The sequence below is a fragment of the Pan paniscus genome, chromosome 16 (genome assembly GCF_029289425.2).
Source record: "Pan paniscus chromosome 16, NHGRI_mPanPan1-v2.0_pri, whole genome shotgun sequence".
NCBI classification, from domain to species: domain Eukaryota; kingdom Metazoa; phylum Chordata; class Mammalia; order Primates; family Hominidae; genus Pan; species Pan paniscus.
Genome location: NC_073265.2, coordinates 66,358,685 through 66,382,341, shown reverse-complemented (window position 1 = coordinate 66,382,341; position 23,657 = coordinate 66,358,685). Strand labels below are relative to the sequence as shown.

General features: G+C 39.6%; 1 protein-coding gene across 50 annotated transcripts in view; it reads left to right on the top strand.

Annotated features, from left to right (window-relative positions):
- The window catches only part of PEAK1 (pseudopodium enriched atypical kinase 1), a 309,581-nt gene that overhangs the window by 249,926 nt on the left and 35,998 nt on the right, over positions 1 to 23,657 (top strand). For all 50 annotated transcript variants that reach the window (XM_055098433.2, XM_063596837.1, XM_055098405.2 and 47 more), the window contains one exon: positions 9,123 to 9,316. In XM_055098433.2, coding sequence (XP_054954408.1) covers positions 9,123 to 9,316 — 194 coding nt within the window. The remainder of the gene's footprint in view (positions 1 to 9,122; positions 9,317 to 23,657) is intronic.

Sequence of the window (23,657 nt, the reverse complement as noted above, 5' to 3'; positions counted from 1 at the left end):
CATGGCACATGTATACATATGTAACAAATCTGCACGTTGAGCATGTGTACCCTAGAACTTAAAGTATAATGAAAAAGAAAAAAATTTTGCATTACCTCTCCTTTTTACTAAGAGAATCCTATCAAAGTTGTCTTTTCATGCTTAGGACGAAACTGGCCCCAAGATCAAACTTCTACTTCTCATAAAGAGAAAATAATTGAAAACAGAAGCTGAAAATAGCTGCTCTCTCTCCTGATCACATGTTATTTTGCTATAAAGAAACTTCTGGACTATCAGCACTTATAAAAATCACATCTACATTTGCTGACACATTTTTCCTAAAGTTAAGATGAGTTCATGAAGTCCTTACTGTTAAATTTTTAAATAATCATGTTTTAGAGAAAACTGATAAATGTCTTACTTTATCGTAATCATGGAATGATACAGTATGGTTATGTTTATATGTACCAGAATGGGGTAGTCTTCAGACAGCTTTGTTTCTTTTCCTTTTGGGAGGTAATATAATCCCAGAGAAGTAAACTGACTAAGAATAAACCTCAGAAGGTTAGGAATGGTTCCAAATTATTACCCCCTCCCTGCTTTTTCATAGTTCATTATGAATTTCTCATCTGTGACTATTCAAATTATTTTATTTGCCCTTTCCTGCTTATATCACTTCTGAAGAAAATATTTCTACTCACTTTTCACACCTTGCTGCTTGTATACTTATTCTTGTGTTCTTTCTGGAGGAGGAAGGCAGTGAAAAATAGTTTCTCAGAATGTGTTCCTGGGACCAACTGCATCACCTGGAGTATATAAATGTAGATTCCTGGGCAATGCCCCAAAGCTATTAAATCAATCCCTAGAGATGGGAGCTGAGAACCTGCAATTTTAACAAGCTCCCCAGGTAATTCTTAGGTACATGAAAGTTTGGTAGCCATTGGCATAATATTTTAGAACGTAGACTTTGAAGTCACCAAGACCTGGGTTTGAATCCTGCTTTTGTCACATTAGTGTCATCTTGGATAAGTTACTTGAGCTCTGCTTACCAGTTTTCTCATCTAGAAACTGAGAAGCAAATAATGTAACTGCTTAAAGGACAAACACTTAGAGTTAAGCTACAGGGTTTGAATCTCAGCTCCACCAGTTACTAGCTGTGTTACCTGAAGCAAGTAACTTAATCTCTCTGGGCTATAATTTCTTCATTTATAAAACACAGAAAATAGCCTGCCTAGTAAGTTGTTGTGAGACTTAAAGGGGGATGGGATTCCCCCCCGGGGCACATTTGACAATGTCTGGAGACTTTTTTGGTTGTCACAACTGGGAGGCAGGGGGTAATTCCAACATCCAGCCTTTAGCAGGTAGAGGCAAGAAGCGCTGTTATAATCCTGCCATGTGGATAGCCCTCCACAACAAAGAATCACCTGGCCCAAAATGTCAATAGCCCCACTTTTGATAAGCATGGCTTAAAACAGGCACATAATAAGCACTATGTAAATTTTGGCCACTATTATTATTTGCTGTTATGGGAATAATAAGCCTTACTCAGTGTTATTGTTTGAAGATATTTAAGCACAGTGCCTAGCATTCGGTAAATGTAGGGATAGTGGTGGTAGTGATTATTATTAGGAAGCCAAATATCTAGAAACACAGTCATTCTATAGCTAGAGCAGCTTCAATTTAAGGAAAATTTTTTTGGAAATGTAAATTACTAACTTTTTTGGTTTGTTTATTTAGGATTTTCAAAAGTAAAATACATCTGTAATCATTAATACCCTACCTTTCAATAATAGCTGTTTTTTTCTTCTAACTAAAAGTAAAAGCAGTTTTATTTCTTCATCTTCACAATCAAGTATTTATTGCTGGGTTTCTGCAGTATGCCAAGCTTGCCTTATCTTAACAGTGTGGTGGAAGGAACATTTACGTTAGAGTTGCATGGTATCTATTCAGATCCCAACTCTACCACCACCTTACTACCCATGTAATTTTAGGCAATTGATTTAACTTCTTTCAATCTCAGTTTCCTCATCTGTAAAATGAGAATTATTGTATCTACCTCCTGAAGAGTTTTCATGAATTAAGTGGAAAAATGCACAGCTTATGCAGTGCTGAGTAGCTGTGTGTTCTGAGTACCTATAGGTCCCATTCCTGCCCTACATCCATTTCCTCGGTCAGCCTGCAGTGTTTTTGGAGTTAAGTGTATGTAATCATTTCTCAGCATCTCCCTACTGTGACTCAAAGAGCAGAGGGAGATAAGAGGAAAGTGAAAAAAGGTGCACTGACTTGCTTCTCCATTGCTTCTGGGCATTCGGGAAAAAAAGTCCAGGGCCCCAGAAAGGCTGTTCCAAGGGTCGGGCGCAATGGCTCGCTCCTGTAATCCAAGTACTTTGGGTGGCTGAGGCAGGCGGATTACCTGAGGTCAGGAGTTCGAGATCAGCCTGGCCAACATGGCGAAACCCCGTCTCTACTAAAAATACAAAATAATTAGCCGGGCATGGTGGCAGGCACCTGTAGTCCCAGCTACTTGGGAGGCTGAGGCAGAATAATCGCTTGAACCCGGGAGGCAGAGGTTGCAGTGAGCTGAGTTCGTGCCACTGCACTCCGGCCTGGGCCACAGAGCGCTGTCTCAAAAAAAAAAAAAGGCCAGGCGTAGTGGCTCACACCTGTAATCCCGACACTTTGGGAGGCCAAGGTAGGTGGATCATCTGAGGTCAGGATATCAAGACCAGCCTGACCAACACAGTGAAACCCCGTCTCTACTAAAAATACAAAAATTAGCCAGGCGTGGTGGGCACCTGTCATCCCAGCTACTCGGGAGACTGAGGTAGGAAAATCTCTTGAACCTGGGAAGCAGAGGTTGCAGTGAGCAGAAATTACGCCATTGCACTCCACCCTGGGCGACAAGAGCGAGACTCCGTCTCAAAAAAAAAAAAAGAAAGAAAGCCTGTTCAACATCCTTCCTGGGTTAGTCCCCTTGGAGAAGGCTATGGGTGTTTTCTTCTAATACCTTGCCTTTTCAGGAAATGCATATCAGTATCTCACCCCATTCTTTAGAGTGAATCAAGGCCAAAATTATGATGCTAAGGAGCTACTTCTGTTATTGAGAATGTTATTCTTATTGAGAATGGCAACCATATTTTATTGCTGTTTTCCAAAATTAATTGATCTTTTCTGTTAATTTGCACAGATGCCATTCTGACTTTGTATTTCATAGGATTTTAAAACTGTAATTTTTCTTAGTATTGTGAAAGTGACAGTGATTTACAGAGGTCTGTGTTTTTATATGCTTTGTTGTCTTGTAATCTGGTGCCTTAAAGACACTTTTAATTTGCTATTTGAGTCTGTTTTTTAAAAAAAGTGGATCTGTACAATTTCAGAAAATTAGAGTTCATTCAAGACCTTGCACATTGCTGCCAGTCTTCCCCATCTCGAGACCTAGCTACTTCATTCACACCAGTAAGAGCTACCTTTGTTTGACCAGACTGTGTTAGAAATATTAGCAGAACTCATCAGATATCAGATAAAGGTTAATCTCAGTTCAGGATAAGAAGTTCAACGTTTTCAGTTAAAGACTACAGAAGGCTTAGCAGAAAATTGGAGACACTAGATAGTGATCAGTAGACACACACTTCTCTATCTGAGAATGTCAATGATTGGAAAGTGTGGCAAAATCAAGTTGATGAGCTGGAAACTAAAGATTAAGAAATGTCACATTCGTAGGAGGTCCTAAAGGTAGAGAGACAAAAAGAAATGGGAGTGTTTTGTTTTGTTTTGTTTTTTCTCCCTTTCAGTAGATTACAAAGGTGTGAGATTTGATAACTTTGAACTCTCCTTTTCATGTGTTAATGTAGATCCCACATCTGCAGAGTTGCGTTATCCCCAGCAACCCCAGAAATACGCAGCTCTGGAAACCAGTAACAAAACCATGACGTTTTGTTTCTAATGTGCTTTAGTCTGATTTTTCGGGGTAAAAGGAGGTTTTAAAAGTCACACATTTGCTTATTGGCTGTCATGGGCAACTAGAGACATGTGTACCTGCTGAACAGAGCTAACAAATGGAATTCAGAATAACATTTGCCCCAAGAGGCAGGTAGTCTCTAGAAGTCAGATTTCACTTATTGTCCCATCTGAAGCTGAGTGAAGGTGGTTGAATTTGAAGATAGGATTGAACTGAAATTGTGGAAATACTTGGATATTTAAAGGCCTTTAACCTGTTCTAATGTGGAATTTGATTTGCCTTTTTAAAAAGTACATTCAGACATTTAACAGAATTTTTACAAAAATCTGTCTTGAACGAATATCCCAGAGAAACAAAAAAAGGATTATTTCATTAGGTGGTGTAATGATTAATCTCTACCACCTGGGTAAACCAAGTGAGCTTCCCATAGGAGATTGCTTCTGCAGCTTTGAATTATGTATGAATATGGCAGACTGATGAGATATAACCTTCCAAGGGATTTGTTTATATAACAGACAAATCTGTAACAATGTAACTATTTCCTTTGAACACCTTGTATTCATTCTGCATGTTCAGAAAATGATTTGTCTTTGTGGAGATTATGACATGGTTTTTTAAGTATTAGGTCAGACATACCAAATCTCAATTAAAAACTGGTCATTAATGGAAAGTTGGTTGAAGAATTTAAAGTATAGTCACACATATGTTGTCTTCTATGTTGTCTGTCTGTGAAAGCAGAAGGAATGCTGAAGGTTCAGGACAAAAAGTAGGCCAAGTCAGAGTTTGACCCAACCTGAAGATCAAGGACCTAGATATCAACACCATAGTTATTACGGAAGTAGGAGTGTTTCAGCATGAATTAAAATAGCAGAAATGTAAAAACCATAACTTCCTCTTAGTGGGCCATTTGTCACTTAACAATTTTGTTTTATAGTAATCAATATCAAATTGTACTTAGGCTGAAAAAAAATTAGATACACTGGTCATTATTTGCCATTTTAAGACATGCTAACATATAGTATATAAGAAATTCTCACAGATTTCTTGTAATTTTCATTCTAAATAATTTTTTTACCATCTGTCTCATGGATGAAATGGGGGAAATTTTTATTTTTTCCACTAACTCTTTCTTGATGCCATCAAGTTTGTTCAGAAAATCAAAGCAATAGAGAAACAGTACCCAGGTTCGAATTCCCATTTTATAGTTTTCTCCATCACATTAAACATCTCCTAATGAAATGTTGGTGGTAAAACATTTTGTTAGGAGATAAAGCTGATATTTGTAAAGTATCACTTTAGTATTTGAGTTTTCTGATTTTATGTCCAAATATGGAACAAATCAATGGTAAATCCTTTTTTTTTTTTTTTTTTTTTTTTTTTGAGATGGAGTCTTTCTCTGTCACCAGGCTGGAGTGTTAGTGGCACAATCTTGGCTCACTGCAACCTCAGCCTCCCAGGTTCAAGCAATTCTTCTGCCTCAGCCTCCCCGATACCTGGGACTACAGGCGCCCGCCACCACGCCCACCTAATTTTTGTATTTTTAGTAGAGACAGGGTTTCACCATGTTAGCCAGGCTGATCTCGAACCCCTGACCTCAGGTGATCCACCTGCATCGGCCTCCCAAAGTGCTGGTATTACAGGCTTAAGCCACCGCACCCAGCCTTAAATTCCCTTACTAAATTAATGTGCCTAATGATAAATTAATCAGAGATTTTCCTTTTTTTCTTTCTTCCTGAATGATTTGTCTGTTTATGTTGTTTATATTTAGTGACTGAATCAACCTTCTCTGATACTTTTCTCAATTTTTTTTATTTTTTAGTCATAGTATGTTGTTATATCTAACCTTGAACTCTGAGAACCTCTCCCTTTTCCCCTGTCTCTCTTTTATCTTTTTTTTTTTTTTTTTGAGACAGAGTCTCACTCTGTCACCCAGGCTGGAGTGCAGTGGCGTGATCTCTGCTCACTGCAACCTGTGCCCCCTGAATTCAAGCAATTGTCCTGCCTCAGCCTCCCGAGTAGCTGGGATTATAGGCAACTGCCACCACACCCGGCTAATTTTTGTATTTTTAGTAGAGACAGGGTTTCACCATCTTGGCCAGGCTGGTGTTGAACTCCTGACCTCGTGATCCACTCGGCCTCCCAAAGTGCTGGGATTACAGGCATGAGCCACCGCGCCTGGCCTCTTTTATCATTTTAATCATACAAAGAGCTATTCTTCCTTTAAGCATTAAGACATGACATATCACTGATGCATTTTTAAAATTCTTACTCCTTTTAGAGACTGCTGTCACTGTAAATGCAGATTAAACGTTTTAGCATCCATTTGCAAATCCATGTGATTTTACTTTTATCAACTCTATTTGCGTAGTTCTTTAGAGTTGACAATTACTTTAATTGATGATTTAATATTCCAGTGCACTTATTTAAAATGTGCTCATAAAAACCAATCTTTATCTGGAATATAGGCTGTGCTGCCTTAGTTTGCAAAGGGTTAATAAAACTAGCTTTCACTTTGCTTGGTTCCCCAAAGGTAATTTGGCACATTTCCCAGACCAAACCAGTAAGGTAAGGGTCAAGGTGCAGTGAGTGATATTAAGGAACAGAATCAAGCCTTTTCTCATGGTTTGCCTAACTTGTAGCTCTCCAGAACTCAGTGGAATCTATGGTTTATCTGAGTTTCAGAGCATGATTAACAGACTCGAGAAGGCCCTGTGAAATTTTCCTTTAATGGGGAATTGTGTTAGTGAGCACAGCGGGTGAGTTTTCTAATATTTCTTGCTTTTAAGTATTCATGTTTTATTTTGTGAAGCCCTTCAGAGTACAGAGCTGTGTTATATGTACACATGTGCAGCGGGCCCAGGGAGTTCCTCATAGGTTAATAGCAGCAGCTTTTTCTGTGGTTTTCACTATAACTGAGCTTTGTTGTTAATAGCCCATTGCCTAGGATGAAAACAGGCAAGTGGCTTCTGAACCCTTCACCAACCCTTTTTGACAAATGGGAAGGAACACTTTCTTTTAGTAATAACCAGGAGATGGAGAAAGAAAGAAGGCAGGAGTAAGTCTGAAGAGATTAGGAGCCAAGAAACAGCTATTCAGGAAACCTCTAAAGCTGACTTTAGAGCAAGAAATGTCTGGAGCTTTAACATTTTTTTTTTTCTTTCAAGTGTGGGGGCTGATTTTGTTTTGAGACAGAGTCTCACTCTGTTGCTAGACTGGAGTGCAGTGGCACGATCTCGGCTTACTGCAACCTCTACCTCCCAGGTTCAAGAGATTCTCCTGCCTCAGCCTCCCCAGTAGCTGAAACTACAGGCGTGCACCACCATGCCCAGCTAATTTTTGTGTTTTTAGTAGAGACAGGGCTTCACCATGTTGGCCAGGATGGTCTCCATCTCTTGACCTCATGATCCGCCCGCCCCAGCCTCCCAAAGTGCTGGGATTACAGGTGCGAGCCACTGAACCTGGCCAGGGGGCTGATATTTTTAAGGGACTTTATATTTATTGCTTTGAAACTAGAAACGGTTTCTATTAACTTTTGCCAGAAAACATTTTTCCTTTCTTGAAGCATGTTGATAACTACTCAGTAATATACACTCTTGACACGAAGTGGTGCCTGAGTGTCTTGGAAGTGTCACTTTGTTTTGTCTTCCCTAATGCGTAGAGATAGATCCCCCATGTTACCTTGATTTTATGGTGCTCCATATTATGAGAAACCAGCTTTGTGTGGAGCCCCTCTTTTGGGTTGATGACCGAGGGCAGCCCATCGAGAAGAGGCAGTATGCTTTACTGTGTGAGGCCTCCTTTATATATACTACTCTCTTGACTGCTAGAAAAGTGATTCCTTCCAACCTCACCACTGTCCTCAAGAGCCAGATCCCCTAATGGAACTTCCAGCTCATTGCTTATTCCCAGTATAGAGAGACCTCAGGCTCTGCCAACTTTGAAAGGATATTTTTGAAGTTGTATATCCAGCAGACATCAAGGCTTATTTTTCTGTCCAGGCACATGCATAATTTCCATAATGAAAAATTGATAAGAGGGTACTCCTTTGCCTTTAGATCTACTCCCTTAAATCCACAGGCGATATATGTTCTGATGGCACACGATCAAACAAAGTACCTCTTTAAAGAAACTGGTAAATGTCACCATGACTCACTGCCAATTGAAAATCCACAAATAACCTGTAATCATATATAAGTTTCCTTTCCTTCCTTCTTTCTTTTTTTCATAAAGAAACCAGGAAAAATAGCTAATGAATGTGTGATAATCTAGGAATACTTTTCAGTGGGCCCAGCAAACTTTAAAGATGCATGATTTTGAATTAATTTAATTGACCAGTCCATTGAGATTTTCTAACTAGGCCAGTTTTCTCCACCAGCAACAGAATTGGCACAGTTCAGGCAGATTGGGGAGTGGGGAAGATGGGAAGAAGTAGCTATAAGCATATGAGCAGGCAATGGTAAAACAAGATTGGTCATATACTGGTATGCAGCCAGGAGGATGCTTCAGATTCATTTTAATAAATGAAATTAACTAGACTACGAACTTTCTTTTCCATTTGCCTTCCCTGCTGCATGCAGACAGGCAAAGGTTGATGCTTCTATTCTCTTGGCAACAAGACCTTCCTGGCCTCAGTGTACCTACTAAAACAATGGCTTAACTTCCTTATGCAGATAGTTTAATCTCAACTTTATTCCTGATCCTGATTTAGTACACACTAAAGTGTGTTCTAAATACTATATATAAATTAAAACTATGTAGTAAAGTACTTGATATTTACCATAGTATTAGAATACTATAATTAGTAAGTATAGTAAATACTTTACTAAATACTTGAGTATATTTGTCTTTAGCCAGTTAAACATTCAGCTCCTTCTACCACCAACATCACCACCTCCCACCTAAATAAAATGTTTCACTCTTTGACTGTTATTCTCAAGTTCCCTTGCAGGCTACCATACCTGCTCTATCAAATTGGGTTCTCAATATGTGTGAATCAAGGTAAATAGAAGTATCTGCCTAAATGAAGTACTGCCTTGTGTTCAGACAAGTGTATTGGGGCTTATGACCCATTACTGTGACTATAGGACCAGTTATTTACATTTATGGGAAGTATATGCCTTCCATAAATCTAAATTTTAGTATAACCTTTCAATACCAGTGTGACAAGTGGTCTGATTTGTTTCAGTCACATGACCCATGAAGTAACAGAGGATTTTTCTCCTCGGGATCCAAGAACTGTTGTTGGGAAGCAAGATGGCAGGGGCTGCACTTCAGTCACAACAGCATTGTCCCTACCTGAACTGGAAAGGGAAGATGGAAAAGAAGACATTTCAGATCCTATGGACCCAAACCCTTGTAGTGCAACATACAGCAACTTAGGTAAGTGCAAATGTCCAATAAGTAGTATTTAAACTTTGCCTTTTTCTGTACTAGCCAAATGTTCTGTTTTCTTGGAGAGATGGTTTTTATTGCTCCATGAAGCAGAAGTTGGACCATTGGAGTTACAAATTTTAAGTTACATCAGAAAAACGTTCTGATGTTTACTAGGCATGTATTAAACACCTGCACCCATGAGCCCTGTGCCAAGTGCTAAGGGTTATTAACACTGCTTTGAGGGACTCACCTGGGGGGAAAGAGGTGAACTTGTTAATTATTTCAGTGTAATATAAATACAGTGATAGAGATATATACATGGTATATTTTTAATATTACACAGAGGAGGGTGTCAAAAGATACCTTTCTGGAGATAATTCCTGAACTGATTTAACTAGCTGACAAAGGGGAGAAAGAACATTCCAATCAGAGACAACAATATGAGCAAAATCATGGAGATGCATGTAGGCACCACAAACATTTAGTGTTGCTGAAATGTGAAGTGGAGAGTTAGCCAGTGTCATGCATTTCAGGCTAAAACCTTAGACTTTTTGCTGTTTATGTTAGTGAGCCATCAAAGGTTTTTAAGCAGAGGAATAACACAATTAGATTTGTTTTTTAAAACATCCATCCTGCAGGCTGCCATGTGTATGTGGATTATTTGGTAGCAGGAAATTTGGTAGTTAGATACTATTGCAGGATCACACAAAGGCATGAGAAAGGGAGGCCTCAACTAAGATAGTGGGAGTGGGGACAGTAGACAGATTTGAGAGATATTTAAGACGAAAAATACACAAGATTGGATAATGTAAAGAATCTATAATGTATCCCAGATTTCTGGCTTGGATCAAGCAGACTCAAAAAAGTAAAGATCCCTGTCATTGGAGGTATATAGGCAGAGGCTGATGGACCATCTCTCAGAGATATTGTGAGGAGGATGCTGCACTGCAAAGAGGGTTGAGCTAAATTACTTCAGAGGTGCCTGCCAATGCAAAGATTCTGCAATTCTCTGATCATCTTCACTCGTCTTCCTTGAATGCTCAGTGACTTCTTACCTGTCTCCCTTGAGTGCCACACACTTTCCTTCCTTCTGAAAAGCAAAGCCTGAGGCAGAATAAGGATTTCTCAGTGCTCTTCTTCCATGAAGTCAGGAGAGAGGTGAGTAGCCTGGACTACTACATGCAGAGCACAAGCAAGATTCATATGAACCACTGACCAATCCTTAGACTGTTTGGAAACCAGTGGCATCTATCATTGAAGTTTTTTTTACCTCATTTCTCATCTCCTTTCTTCTTTGTCCTTTTCCTTTGTCAGGTTATTGTAAGGAAAAATAATTCTAACACTAGCTAGTGTACTTGGAAATAAAGGAGTCCCTAAGAAGGCCAGAAGATTATGGTAACACTGTGGGAGATAATACTTTAATATCTCTTTTTGGGAAACTCAATCATAACAACCCATATGCAGTTGAAAATACATTTCGTAAGAAGAAGACTTCCATTCTAAGTTCCAGAAGCTTTCTGTGATTTGGGAGTAGGGGAAACATACTATAGTTTACCTAAACTACTATCTTGGATACCGTTTTCAAGTTGGAACAGATTTTATCATCAAACAGCTTATTGGACTTTTCCCATTATTTGATATTTTGTGAGGCATATTATAAAATGAAAATGTACTGTTTACTGTATACCCTCAGACAGCATAATATATCAGAAATTATCATATCTTCTAGACATTCTTATTAAACCAAAATTTCTTTCATGATAGCCTCAGTAAAATATTTAATTTTTACTAATTGTACCATATTTGATGGCATCTCTATAAATTTTTATTAGCTGACATTAGTTAAAATTATTTTATTTCGGGAGCCAAGATGGCCGAATAGGAACAGCTCCAGTCTGCAGCTCCCAGCATGAGCAACGCAGAAGACGGGTGATTTCTGCATTTCCATCTGAGGTACCGGGTTCATCTCACTAGGGAGTGCCAGACAGTGGGTGCAGGACAGTGGGTGCGGCGCACCGTGCGCGAGCCGAAGCAGGGCGAGGCACTACCTCACTCGGGAAGCGCAAGGGGTCAGGGAGTTCCCTTTCCTAGTCAAAGAAAGGGGTGACAGACGACACCTGGAAAACCGGGTCACTCCCACCCTAATACTGTGCTTTTCCAACGGGCTTAAAAAATGGCACACCAGGAGATTATATCCCGCACATGGCTCAGAGGGTCCTATGCTCACGGAGTCTCACTGATTGCTAGCACAGCAGTCTGAGATCAAACTGCAAGGCAGCAGTGAGGCTGGGGGAGGGGTGCCTGCCGTTGCCCAGGCTTGATTAGGTAAACAAAGCAGCCCAGAAGCTCGAACTGGGTGGAGCCCACCACAGCTCAAGGAGGCCTGCCTGCCTCTGTAGGCTCCACCTCTGGGGGCAGGGCACAGACAAACAAAAGGACAGCAGTAACCTCTGCAGACTTAAATGTCCCTGTCTGACAGCTTTGAGGAGAGTAGTGGTTCTCCCAGCACGCAGCTGGAGATCTGAGAACGGGCAGACTGCCTCCTCAAATGGGTCCCTGACCCCTGAGCAGCCTAACTGGGAGGCATCCCCCAGTAGGGGCAGACTGACACCTCACACGGCCGGGTACTCCTCTGAGACAAAACTTCCAGAGGAACGATCAGGCAGCAGCATTTGCAGGTCACCAAAATCCACTGTTCTACAGCCACCGCTGTTCTGCAGCCACCGCTGCTGACACCCAGGCAAAAAGGGTCTGGAGTGGACATCTAGCAAACTCCAACAGACCTGCAGCTGAGGGTCCTGTCTGTTAGAAGGAAAACCAACAAACAGAAAGGACATCCACACCAAAACCCATCTATACATCACCATCATCAAAGACCAAAAGTAGATAAAACCACAAAGATGGGGAAAAAACAGAGCAGAAAAACTGGAAACTCTAAAAAGCAGAGCACTCTCCTCCTCCAAAGGAACACAGTGCCTCACCAGCAACAGAACAAAGCTGGATGGAGAATGACTTTGACGAGCTGAGAGAAGAAGGCGTCAGACGATCAAACTACTCTGAGCTACAGGAGGAAATTCTAACCAATGGCAAAGAAATTAGAAACTTTGAAAAAAAATTAGATGAATGGATAACTAGAATAACCAATGCAGAGAAGTCCTTAAAGGAGCTGATGGAGCTGAAAGCTAAGGCTCGAGAACTACGTGAAGAATGCAGACGCCTCAGGAGCCGATGCGATCAACTGGAAGGAAGGGTATCAGTGATGGAAGACGAAATGAATGAAATGAGGCGAGAAGGGAAGTTTAGAGAAAAAAAGAATAAAAAGAAATGAACAAAGCCTCCAAGAAATATGGGACTATGTGAAAAGACCAAATCTACATCTGATTGGTGTACCTGAAAGTGACGGGGAGAATGGAACCAAGTTGGAAAACACTCTGCAGGATATTATCCAGGAGAAGTTCCCCAATCTAGCAAGGCAGGCCAACATTCAGATTCGGGAAATACAGAGAACGCCACAGATACTCCTCGAGAAGAGCAACTCCAAGACACATAATTGTCAGATTCACCAAAGTTGAAATGAAGGAAAAAATGTTAAGGGCAGCCAGAGAGAAAGGTCGGGTTACCCACAAAGGGAAGCCCATCAGACTAACAGCTGATCTCTTGGCAGAAACTCTACAAGCCAGAAGAGAGTGGGGGCCAATATTCAACATTCTTAAAGAAAAGAATTTTCAACCCAGAATTTCATATCCAGGCAAACTAAGCTTCATAAGTGAAGGAGAAATAAAATACTTTACAGACAAGCAAATGCTGAGAGATTTTGTCACCACCAGGCCTGCCCTGAAAGAGCTCCTGAAGGAAGCACTAAACATGGAAAGGAACAACTGGTTCCAGCCACTGCAAAAACATGCCAAAATGTAAAGACCATCAAGGCTAGGAAGAAACTGCATCAACTAACGAGCAAAATAACCAGCTAACATCATAATGACAGGATCAAATTCACACATAACAATATTAACTTTAAATATAAATGGGCTAAATGCTCCAATTAAAAGACACAGACTGGCAAATTGGATAAAGAGTCAAGACCCATCAGTGTGCTGTATTCAGGAAACCCATCTCACACGCAGAGACACACATAGGCTCAAAATAAAGGGATGGAGGAAGATCTACCAAGCAAATGGAAAACAAAAAAAGGCAGGGGTTGCAATCCTAGTCTCTGATGAAACAGACTTTAAACCAACAAAGATTAAAAGAGACAAAGAAGGCCATTACATAATGGTAAAGGGATCAATTGAACAAGAAGAACTAACTATCCTAAATATATATGCACCCAATACAGGAGCACCCAGATTCATAAAGCAAGTCCTTAGAGACCTACAAAGAGACTTAGACTCCCACACAATAATAATGGGAGACTTTAACACCCCACTGTCAACATTAGACAGATCAACAAGACAGAAAGTTAACAAGGATACCCAGGAATTGAACTCAGCTCTGCACCAAGTGGACCTAATAGACATCTACAGAACTCTCCACCCCAAATCAACAGAATATACATTTTTTTCAGCACCACACCACACCTATTCCAAAACTGACCACATAGTTGGACGTAAAGCACTCCTCAGCAAATGTAAGAGAACAGAAATTATAACAAACTGTCTCTCAGGCCACGGTGCAATCAAACTAGAACTCAGGATTAAGAAACTCACTCAAAACCGCTCAACTACATGGAAACTGAACAACCTGCTCCTGAATGACTACTGGGTACATAATGAAATGAAGGCAGAAATAAAGATGTTCTTTGAAACCAATGAGAACAAAGACACAACATACCAGAATCTCTGGGACACATTCAAAGCAGTGCATAGAGGGAAATTTATAGCACTAAATGCCCACAAGAGAAGGCAGGAAAGATCTAAAATTGACACCCTAACATCACAATTAAGAGAACTAGAAAAGCAAGAGCAAACACATTCAAAAGCTAGCAGAAGGCAAGAAATAACTAAAATCAGAGCAGAAGTGAAGGAAATAGAGACATAAAAAACCCTTCAAAAAATCAATGAATCCAGGAACTGGTTTTTTGAAAAGATCAACAAAATTGATAGACCGCTAGCAAGACTAATAAAGAAGAAAAGAGAGAAGAGATTCAGAGAGACGCAATAAAAAATGATAAAGGGGATATCACCACCGATCCCACAGAAATGCAAACTACCATCAGAGAATACTACAGACACCTCTACACAAATAAACTGGAAAACCTAGAAGAAATGGATAAATTCCTCGACACATACACCCATCCAAGACTAAACCAGGAAGAAGTTGAATCTCTGAATAGACCAATAACAGGCTCTGAAATGGTGGCAATAATCAATAGCTTACCAACCAAAAAAAGTCCAGGACCAGATGGATTCACAGCCGAATTCTACCAGAGGTACAAGGAGGAACTGGTACCATTCCTTCTGAAACTATTCCAATCAATAGAAAAAGAGGGAATCCTCCCTAACTCAATTTATGAGGCCAGCATCATCCTGATACCAAAGCCTGGCAGAGACACAACCAAAAAAGAGAATTTTAGACCAATATCCTTGATGAACATTGATGCAAAAATCCTCAATAAAATACTGGCAAACCAAATCCAGCAGCACATCAAAAAGCTTATCCACCATGATCAAGTGGGCTTCATCCCTGGGATGCAAGGCTGGTTCAACATTCTCAAATCAATAAATGTAATCCAGCATATAAACAGAACCAAAGACAAAAACCACATGATTATCTCAATAGATACAAAAAAGGCCTTTGACAAAATTCAACAACGCTTCATGCTAAAAACTCTCAATAAATGAGGTATTGATGGGACAAATATCAAAATAATAAGAGCTATCTATGACAGACCCACAGCCAATATCGTACTGAATGAGCAAAAACTGGAAGCATTCCATTTGAAAACTGGCACAAGACAGGGATGCCCTCTCTCACCACTCCTATTCAACATAGTGTTGGAAGTTCTGGCCAGGGCAATCAGGCAGGAGAAGGAAATAAAGGGTATTCAATTAGGAAAAGAGGAAGTCAAATTGTCCCTGTTTGCAGATGACATGATTGTATATCTAGAAAACCGCATCGTCTCAGCCCAAAATCTCCTTAAGCTGATAAGCAACTTCAGCAAAGTCTCAGGATACAAAATCAATGTACAAAAGTCACAAGCATTCTTATACACCAATAACAGACAAACAGAGAGCCAAATCATGAGTGAACTCCCATTCACAATTGCTTCAAAGAGAATAAAATACCTAGGAATCCAACTTACAAGGGATGTGAAGGACCTCTTCAAGGAGAACTACAAACCACTGCTCAATGAAATGAAAGAGGATACAAACAAATGGAAGAACATTACATGTTCATGGGTGGGAAGAATCAATATCGTGAAAATGGCCATACTGCCCAAGGTAATTTATAGGTTCAATGCCATCCGTATCATGCTACCAATGACTTTCTTCACAGAATTGGAAAAAACTACTTTAAAGTTCATATGAAACCAAAAAAGAGCCCGCATTGCCAAGTCAAAAGCCAAGCCAAAAGAACAGAGGTTTTTGGTTACTACAAGGCTACAGTAACCAAACGGCATGGTACTGGTACCAAAACAGAGATATAGACCAATGGAACAGAACAGAGCCCTCAGAAATAACGCCGCATATCTACAACCATCTGATCTTTGACAAACCTGACAAAAACAAGCAATGGGGAAAGGATTCCCTATTTAATAAATGGTGCTGGGAAAACTGGCTAGCCATATGTAGAAAGCTGAAACTGGATCCCTTCCTTACACCTTATACAAAAATTAATTCAAGATGGATTAAAGACTTACATGTTAGACCTAAAACCATAAAAACCCTAGAAGAAAACCTAGGCAATACCATTCAGGACATAGGCATGGGTAAGGACTTCATGTCTAAAACACCAAAAGCAATGGCAACAAAAGCCAAAATTGACAAATGGGATCTAATTAAACTAAAGAGCTTCTGCACAGCAAAAGAAACTACCATCAGAGTGAACAGGCAACCTACAAAATGGGAGAATATTTTTGCAATCTATTCGTCTGACAAAGGGCTAATATCCAGAATCTACAATGAACTCAAACAAATTTACAAGAAAAAAAACACCATCAAAAAGTGGGCAAAGGATATGAACAGACACTTCTCAAAAGAAGACATTTATGCAGCCAAAAGACACATGAAAAAATGCTCATCATCACTGGCCATCAGAGAAATGCAAATCAAAACCACAATGAGATACCATCTCACACCAGTTAGAGTGGTGATCATTAAAAAGTCAGGAAACAACAGGTGCTGGAGAGGATGTGGAGAAACAGGAACACTTTTACACTGTTGGTGGGACTGTAGACTAGTTCAACCATTGTGGAAGTCAGTGTGGCGATTCCTCAGGCATCTAGAACTAGAAATACCATTTGACCCAGCCATCCCATTACTGGGTATATACCCAAATGACTATAAATCATGCTGCTATAAAGACACATGCACACGTATGTTTATTGCGGCATTATTCACAATAGCAAAGACTTGGAACCAACCCAAATGTCCAACAACGATAGATTGGATTAAGAAAATGTGGCACATATACACCATGGAATACTATGCAGCCATAAGAAATGATGAGTTCATGTCCTTTGTAGGGACATGGATGAAACTGGAAACCATCATTCCCAGCAAACTATCGCAAGGACAAAATACCAAACACCACATGTTCTCACTCATAGGTGGGAATTGGCCAGTGAGAACACATGGACACAGGAAGGGGAACATCACACTCCGGGGAATGTTGTGGGGTGGGGGGAGGGGGGAGGGATAGCATTAGGAGATATACCTAATGTTAAATGACAAGTTAATGGGTGCAGCACACCAACATGGCACATGTATACATATGTAACAAACCTGCACTTTGTGCACATGTACCCTAAAACTTAAAGTGTAATAAAAATAAAATAAATAAATAAATAATTATTTTATTTCATTGTATTCTCAGTTATGAAGACCGGTAGAAAAAAAATAAAGCATTGCCTCTGTGAATATTCTAAGTGCCTAACATATATTAGCTCTTTTAATCCTCACAACCATCCTAAGAGTTATTCTCCCCATTTTTCAGATAAAGAAAGTGAGGCAGAGTGCTTTGCCTAAAGTCACAGAACCAGTAGGAGTTTAACCAGCTGGAATCCAGTCAATCTTAGCCACTAGACTTTAATGTCCTTAATCACTAAATTCTTGTAAAATGCTGAACGGCTCCTACTGTTTTCCTTTTTTTAAAAAAAGAAGTCATGTACTTTCAGACATAAAATTTAAGACTTAAAAAATCATCATCACTTTGCATTCAAAAACTTAAAATGATTATAGATGCCCTATCAGAAAGATAGCTTTCTCTCTACCTGTTGCCTTCCTTTTAAAAGTATGTGATGCTGCCAGGCACGGTGGCTCACGCCTGTAATCCCAGCACTTTGGGAAGCCAAGGTGGGCAGATCACTTGAGCTCAGGAATTCAAGATTAGCCTAGGCAATATGGCAAAACCCCATCTCTACAAAAAATAACAAAAATTAGCCGAGTGTGGAGGCACGTACCTGTGGTCCCAGCTACTTGGGAGGCTGAGTTAAGATTATCCTTGAGCCCAGGAGGTCAAGGACACAGTGAACTGAGATTGCACCACTGCTTTGCAGCCTGGGTGACAAAGGGAGACACTGTCTTAAAAAAAAAAAAAAGTGATGCCAATAAGATATTGTCCAGTTTTCCTTAAGTGCTCAAGTGTCTATATACTTGACTCTATAGGGTATAATACATTATGATACAAGGTTGCTTCTTTGGAAAGGTAATAAAGTTGACTCCAATAGTTCTAAGCTAAGGGGGTTTTGTTTTGTTATTTTTCCTAATGAAACAAGTATTTTAGATGGCATTTGGAAATTTGCTTTTTTAATACGTTCAACAAGTCATTTGCATGCAGTTTTAAACTACTCTTTTCAGTAATGTTTTATGATTTAAAGACTTGATAACTTTTAAAAATGGTGTGTTTAAAAACTAAAAGACAGCAAAACCTCCTAACGCAATGGCTTTAGATCCTTTTAAATATTCCAGAACCAGTCCATAAAGACCACTTTCTCTTTTTCCTTTTCTTTGTTTCTTTAATAAGGCAGTGGATGGATTGACAGATGTGGAAGAAACTAAGGGGGAAAAATTCAAGGCTTACCATCGTTTTTACTGTGGAATTTGTTTCTGAAAATTACATTGTGAAGCAGGTTTAGGAAGCAGTGTACTATAGCAGGAGAAAAGATAGATTTGACGGATCCATGGGATTTAGGTTTCTATAACAGCTGTGTCATTGCCCACTTGCATGATTGTGGGCTGGCTATTTAACATCCCTGAGCTTCAATTTCCTCATCCAAAATGAAGGAATAGTGACATCTGCTTTATAGAGCTAGTGGCAGAGAAGTACTTGGTACATAGAAGTCCTTACTAGTTGTGAATTCCTTTATTTCTCCCCAAAAATATACTCTTCTTTTTCCTTTTAAAAAAATACTTTAAATTTTAAATTTTCTTAGAGACAGGGTCTTGCTCTATCACCCATGCTGGAGTGCAGTGGCACTATCATAGCTCACTGCAGCCTCAAACTCCTGGGCTTAAGCAGTCCTCCCTTCCCAGCCTCCTGAGTAGCTGGGTCTACAGGCGTGCACCACATGATCAGCTAATTTTTTAATTTTTTTTTTGTAGAGATAGAGTCTTCCTATGTTGCCCAGGCTGGTCTCAAACTCCTGGCCTCAAGCAGTCCTCCAACCTTGGCCTCCCAAAGCACTGGGATTACAAGGGTGAGCCACCATACCTGGCTTCCATCTCCTTTAAATATGTTAGATATGGTAGCCAGAAAATGTAAAGTGGAAAGGATTTAAAATGCTTATTAAATGGCTTAAATAAGCAGAACAACAAAATGTAAATCTAAAATATTGTGGGCTTCCTGCACAACTCATGACCAAAGATGTGAAATGAAAAACAGACTACAGGATCCCCAAGGTAGCTAACAGGGAACAGAGGAGAGGTGACAAATAGCAACAGCTGTGCAGATCCAGTTCCTTAAGATCTGCCAATTATAACAAAACAAAGGGACATGGACAATTTGTTGTGTAATTCTCACATTTCTTATATAGTTTTAAAAAACTCCATTTAAAAAAAAAACTCAACTGGAATAGGCCTTGATTACCCTCCTTCAGAATCTCCCGTGAGTCCTCTACCCTCTCAGCCATCTTATTACTTCCACTGTGGTGCAATAGGAGTTGTGATTGAACCATTCCCACAAAGAGCTCCTGATTTATGCAACCCATATATTTTTCTTTTTTACTTTAGGCATCTACCTCCAGGATTAATTCAGATGTCATTCTTCTTGTCCTTAATGTAAATAATGCAAACTTTATTTTGTTCATAACTGAATTAATTATTATTCAATACAGTCACCACTAGGCATATATGGCTTCTTAAATATAAATTTATAAAAATAAAAATTCACTTCCTCAGTCTCACTAACAACATTTCAAATGCCTAGTAGCCGCATGTAGATAGTAGCTACTGCATTAGACAGTGAAGATATAGAACATTTCCATTGTTACACAAAGTTCTATTGAACAGCTCTGCTTTAAAGAATGTGTTATTTGGGGGATTTATATTGTCTTCTATGTTGCACAAAAATCACATTGGTCTTTATGCAACTTGACAACTTAAGAAGGTTGCCCCTCACAGAATGATGATTTTACTCTGGGTGGTGATCATATAAGATCACTTAATGAACTCTGATCTGTAACACCTTAACTGACCCCAAGCTGAATTTTATAGAGTGTCTGTCCCCCAAAATGATTCCCCAAAGAAGTAATAAAATTTGTTTGAATCAGACCTTGAACATTTTCCCTGTGTTTCTGTGTTTATCTCAAAATAGACAGAGATCACTGTTTTTTTAATGTGGCATATATGACTGCTTTATCAGACTGCTAAAATCAGGAGCATGTAATGAGATAGCTCTCCTTCAATCACTTTGTAACCAAGTACTCATATCTTCTACATTCCTTTTTAGAAAGATCTATAATATCTCCCTTTATTCAACCGATTTTTGGCTTGTTCCTCTTTCTGCATCCCAACATCCTAGAGCATTATCTAAAACACACAGTAGGTTCTAAGAATGTGTTTGAGTGAACGAGCTAAAAATGACTTTTGGATTTGACTTTAGAAGATTACCAGATTAGGAAAATCTGGCTCTGCTCAGGAAAGTTCATCTAGGAAAATTTCAAGTCTATGTGCTCCATTAATCAGCTGGCTTTTCTTTTTCTAATATGAGGCTTCGTCCATAGGTTTCCTAATTAAGGAGTTATGTAAACCATGCCTCTGTTTCCTTTCTATAGATCAACACAAGAAACTGTGCACATTTTCTCATTTTACTTACTTTGAGCATCTCCTTTAGGCTTTATCCTTCAAACACTGAAAGAAAACACATAAGTCTTCTGTCTCCAGAACTTCCTTTGGCATTAATATTGATTGTTAGTGTTAAATTTTACGGGGTGGATATACTTAAAAGAATGTCATTACCTTGCTGGCCTTGATGTTGTAATTATAGAATAATGTCATTATAAATGCCAGCTTTTTAAAAAAAATTATTCTGAGGATTACATTACCATTCACTCATTTACTCAACAAATAATTATTGAGCAGACATTATTCCACACACTGCATAGCTAATGATTTGAACCAATGGCTAAAGAATTGCACAGTTTTAGATCATTTAGATGCTTAAAAAATAAAAAACTGAGGTTGAGAGCTTTGAACATTTGTTTGAGCAGTTGTACTTCCTAAAATTGTAATTATTTCTATTTAAAAAGAAATCATACACTCTGTCCCGAAGTTAGCTGCATTCCCATTTAAAAATAGTTTTCCATATACTAGGATTAGTTGAGAGAGTGCAGTATTTAAATTACGTAGATAAATTACCCCCAAATAAATAATCTCTGTTTTTGGAGAGGTTTCCACTAATGAGGACTTACAAAAATTAAGTCAGCCAGCTGCTATACGACTGACATTCTTTAAAATGGTCTTTATATCTGTTTATTTGAGGCTAAACCCAAAGTTTTCTTTGGAAATCAGGTTTGTTTTATTGTTTGGCATGAAGTTGATATCCCCTGTGATTTGCCAGTTGTTGCTTATATTTGACTATGGTAGGCCTCAGCACAGTAATAATGCCTAGGTAGATTAGGCCTCTTCCTCCTAAGCTGCTGATGCCTGCTGGAGGGGGATGATGCACTGAGGGCTAGGTTCAGCCAGTGAGAGACCCTATTCATTTGACAAGGCTGTTGCACAGTGATGGTGTGTGGTTTATAAACTCTTCATATTCCCCGCTATGCACTAGTGGAGGTGATGGTCTCTTATTTTGTTCTCCCTTCTCTTTCTCATCTGTATTACTTGTTTTGAGCCCTGGGGAGAAAATTAGGGACGAAGATTGAAATTATAGTTTAAATAGGAAGATAAGTTCTATTTATTTGGGTTTTAATGCTTTTATTCAGCAAACATTTGTTGAACACCAACTATCTCCCTGGTACCAGGCTAAGTGCTGGGAATACTAATGTATTTTTCAAGGACTTCTGATCTTTGGGAGAGATAGACATGGGGCTGGACTCTTAGGACCATGATAGTTGCTGTGATGCAGATATTTAAAGGTTTAATGGAAGCCTTTGCCTGGAGGAGTCTGGAAGAGGGTCACAAAAGGCATATCTTTTACTTGTAGCAAATGGAGAGCCACTGAAGAATTTTGAATAGAGGCACAATCAGGATTTTTTAAAAGATTCTGTGAGCTACCTATGAGATGACAGGAGGCAGAGAGATCAACCAGGAAATCATGCTACTCCTGCACAAGTGGGTCATTGTTGGTGTTCTTTATCCCTAGCACCCTAAGACTGTAATGATTACCTACCAGGTCATAAGCAAACATTTGTTTGCTTTCCAGAACATGATATAGGGCCCGTCAGTCTGAAGACATTTTTTTTTTTTGAGATGGAATCTCACTCTGTAGTCCAAGCTGCAGTGCAGTGGCATGATGGTGGCTCACTGCAACCTCCACTTCCCAGGTTCAAGCGATTCTCATGCCTCAGCCTCCCGAATATCTGGGACTACAGGCACATGCCACCACCCCCAGCTAATTTTTTGTATTTTAGTAGAGATGGGGTTTCACCATGTTGCCCAGGGTGGTCTCGAACTTCTGAGCTCAGGCGATCCACCCACCTCGGCCTCCCGAAGTGCTGGGATTACAGGCATGAGCCACCGCGCCCAGCCTGAAGACATTTTTAAGTGGGGAGAAAGTAAAGAGGTAGATTATGGAAGCTCAGAAAAAGAGAAAAGTAAGTTTTGAGTGTGGTTTAGTCAAACATATTTGTCCAAAAGAATGTTTTTAGCATATAGCAAGGCAAGATTTAGAACACAATCTATTTTTTTCTGTTTAGAACACTGGTATGCCACAAAAATGTAGAGTATGTGATGTTATATTAGGCCTGCTGAAAGCTGAGCTTGGTGTCTGGTCCCAGGGGCTTGACAGGAATGTACAGGATTAAAAGTTTAAAATAAAAACAGCTAAGATACCAAGCTTTTAAAACATTGACCCAAATGATTGGAATTCAGTTAGGAGAACTTGTCTTTCTTGGAGGAAAAAAACTAAAAGCACAAACCAGTTTTAGACTTAGGAGAATGGCTTGACCTACTTGCACGGGCTGTGGAATGTTTGTGGTTTCATTTGGAACGCATAAGTTTCTCATTCTCATGTGGAAATCTCCTTAGCTCCCAGGAGATCGTATCCTGCTATTTGGGAAGAGAAGCCACGTTACTTATCTTTATTTCCTTGCTACCTTGGCTGTCCATTTCCATTTTGAATTGATGACCAACTCTGTTGACTCTGTCTCTCAGTCAGGCAGCCACTTACTGCATACCTGCTGTGCGCCTTACATCACATCAGGTTCTGAGGGGATGTAAAAACACACACTTTATAAAAGGCTAAAAATGCTCTAGTAAAGCAAAAAGTGCTAAGAGAACACAGAGGAAGAAGCTATGGCTTCCAGTTTGAGGTGGAGGAGTAGAGAGTAGGGAAGGCTTCATTTGGTAAGTGCCATTTGAGCTAGGCCAAGGACAGACACCCTTGCTAAGGCAAAAATGTAAAAATAAAAATATGGAACATATTAACAGGAAATGAGTGATTCATAGGAAGGGTTGATGAGAAATAGTGGTAGATAAGACAGAGAACCTTGACCAACTTGCTGAGGAGTTTGAACTTCGTTCTCTAG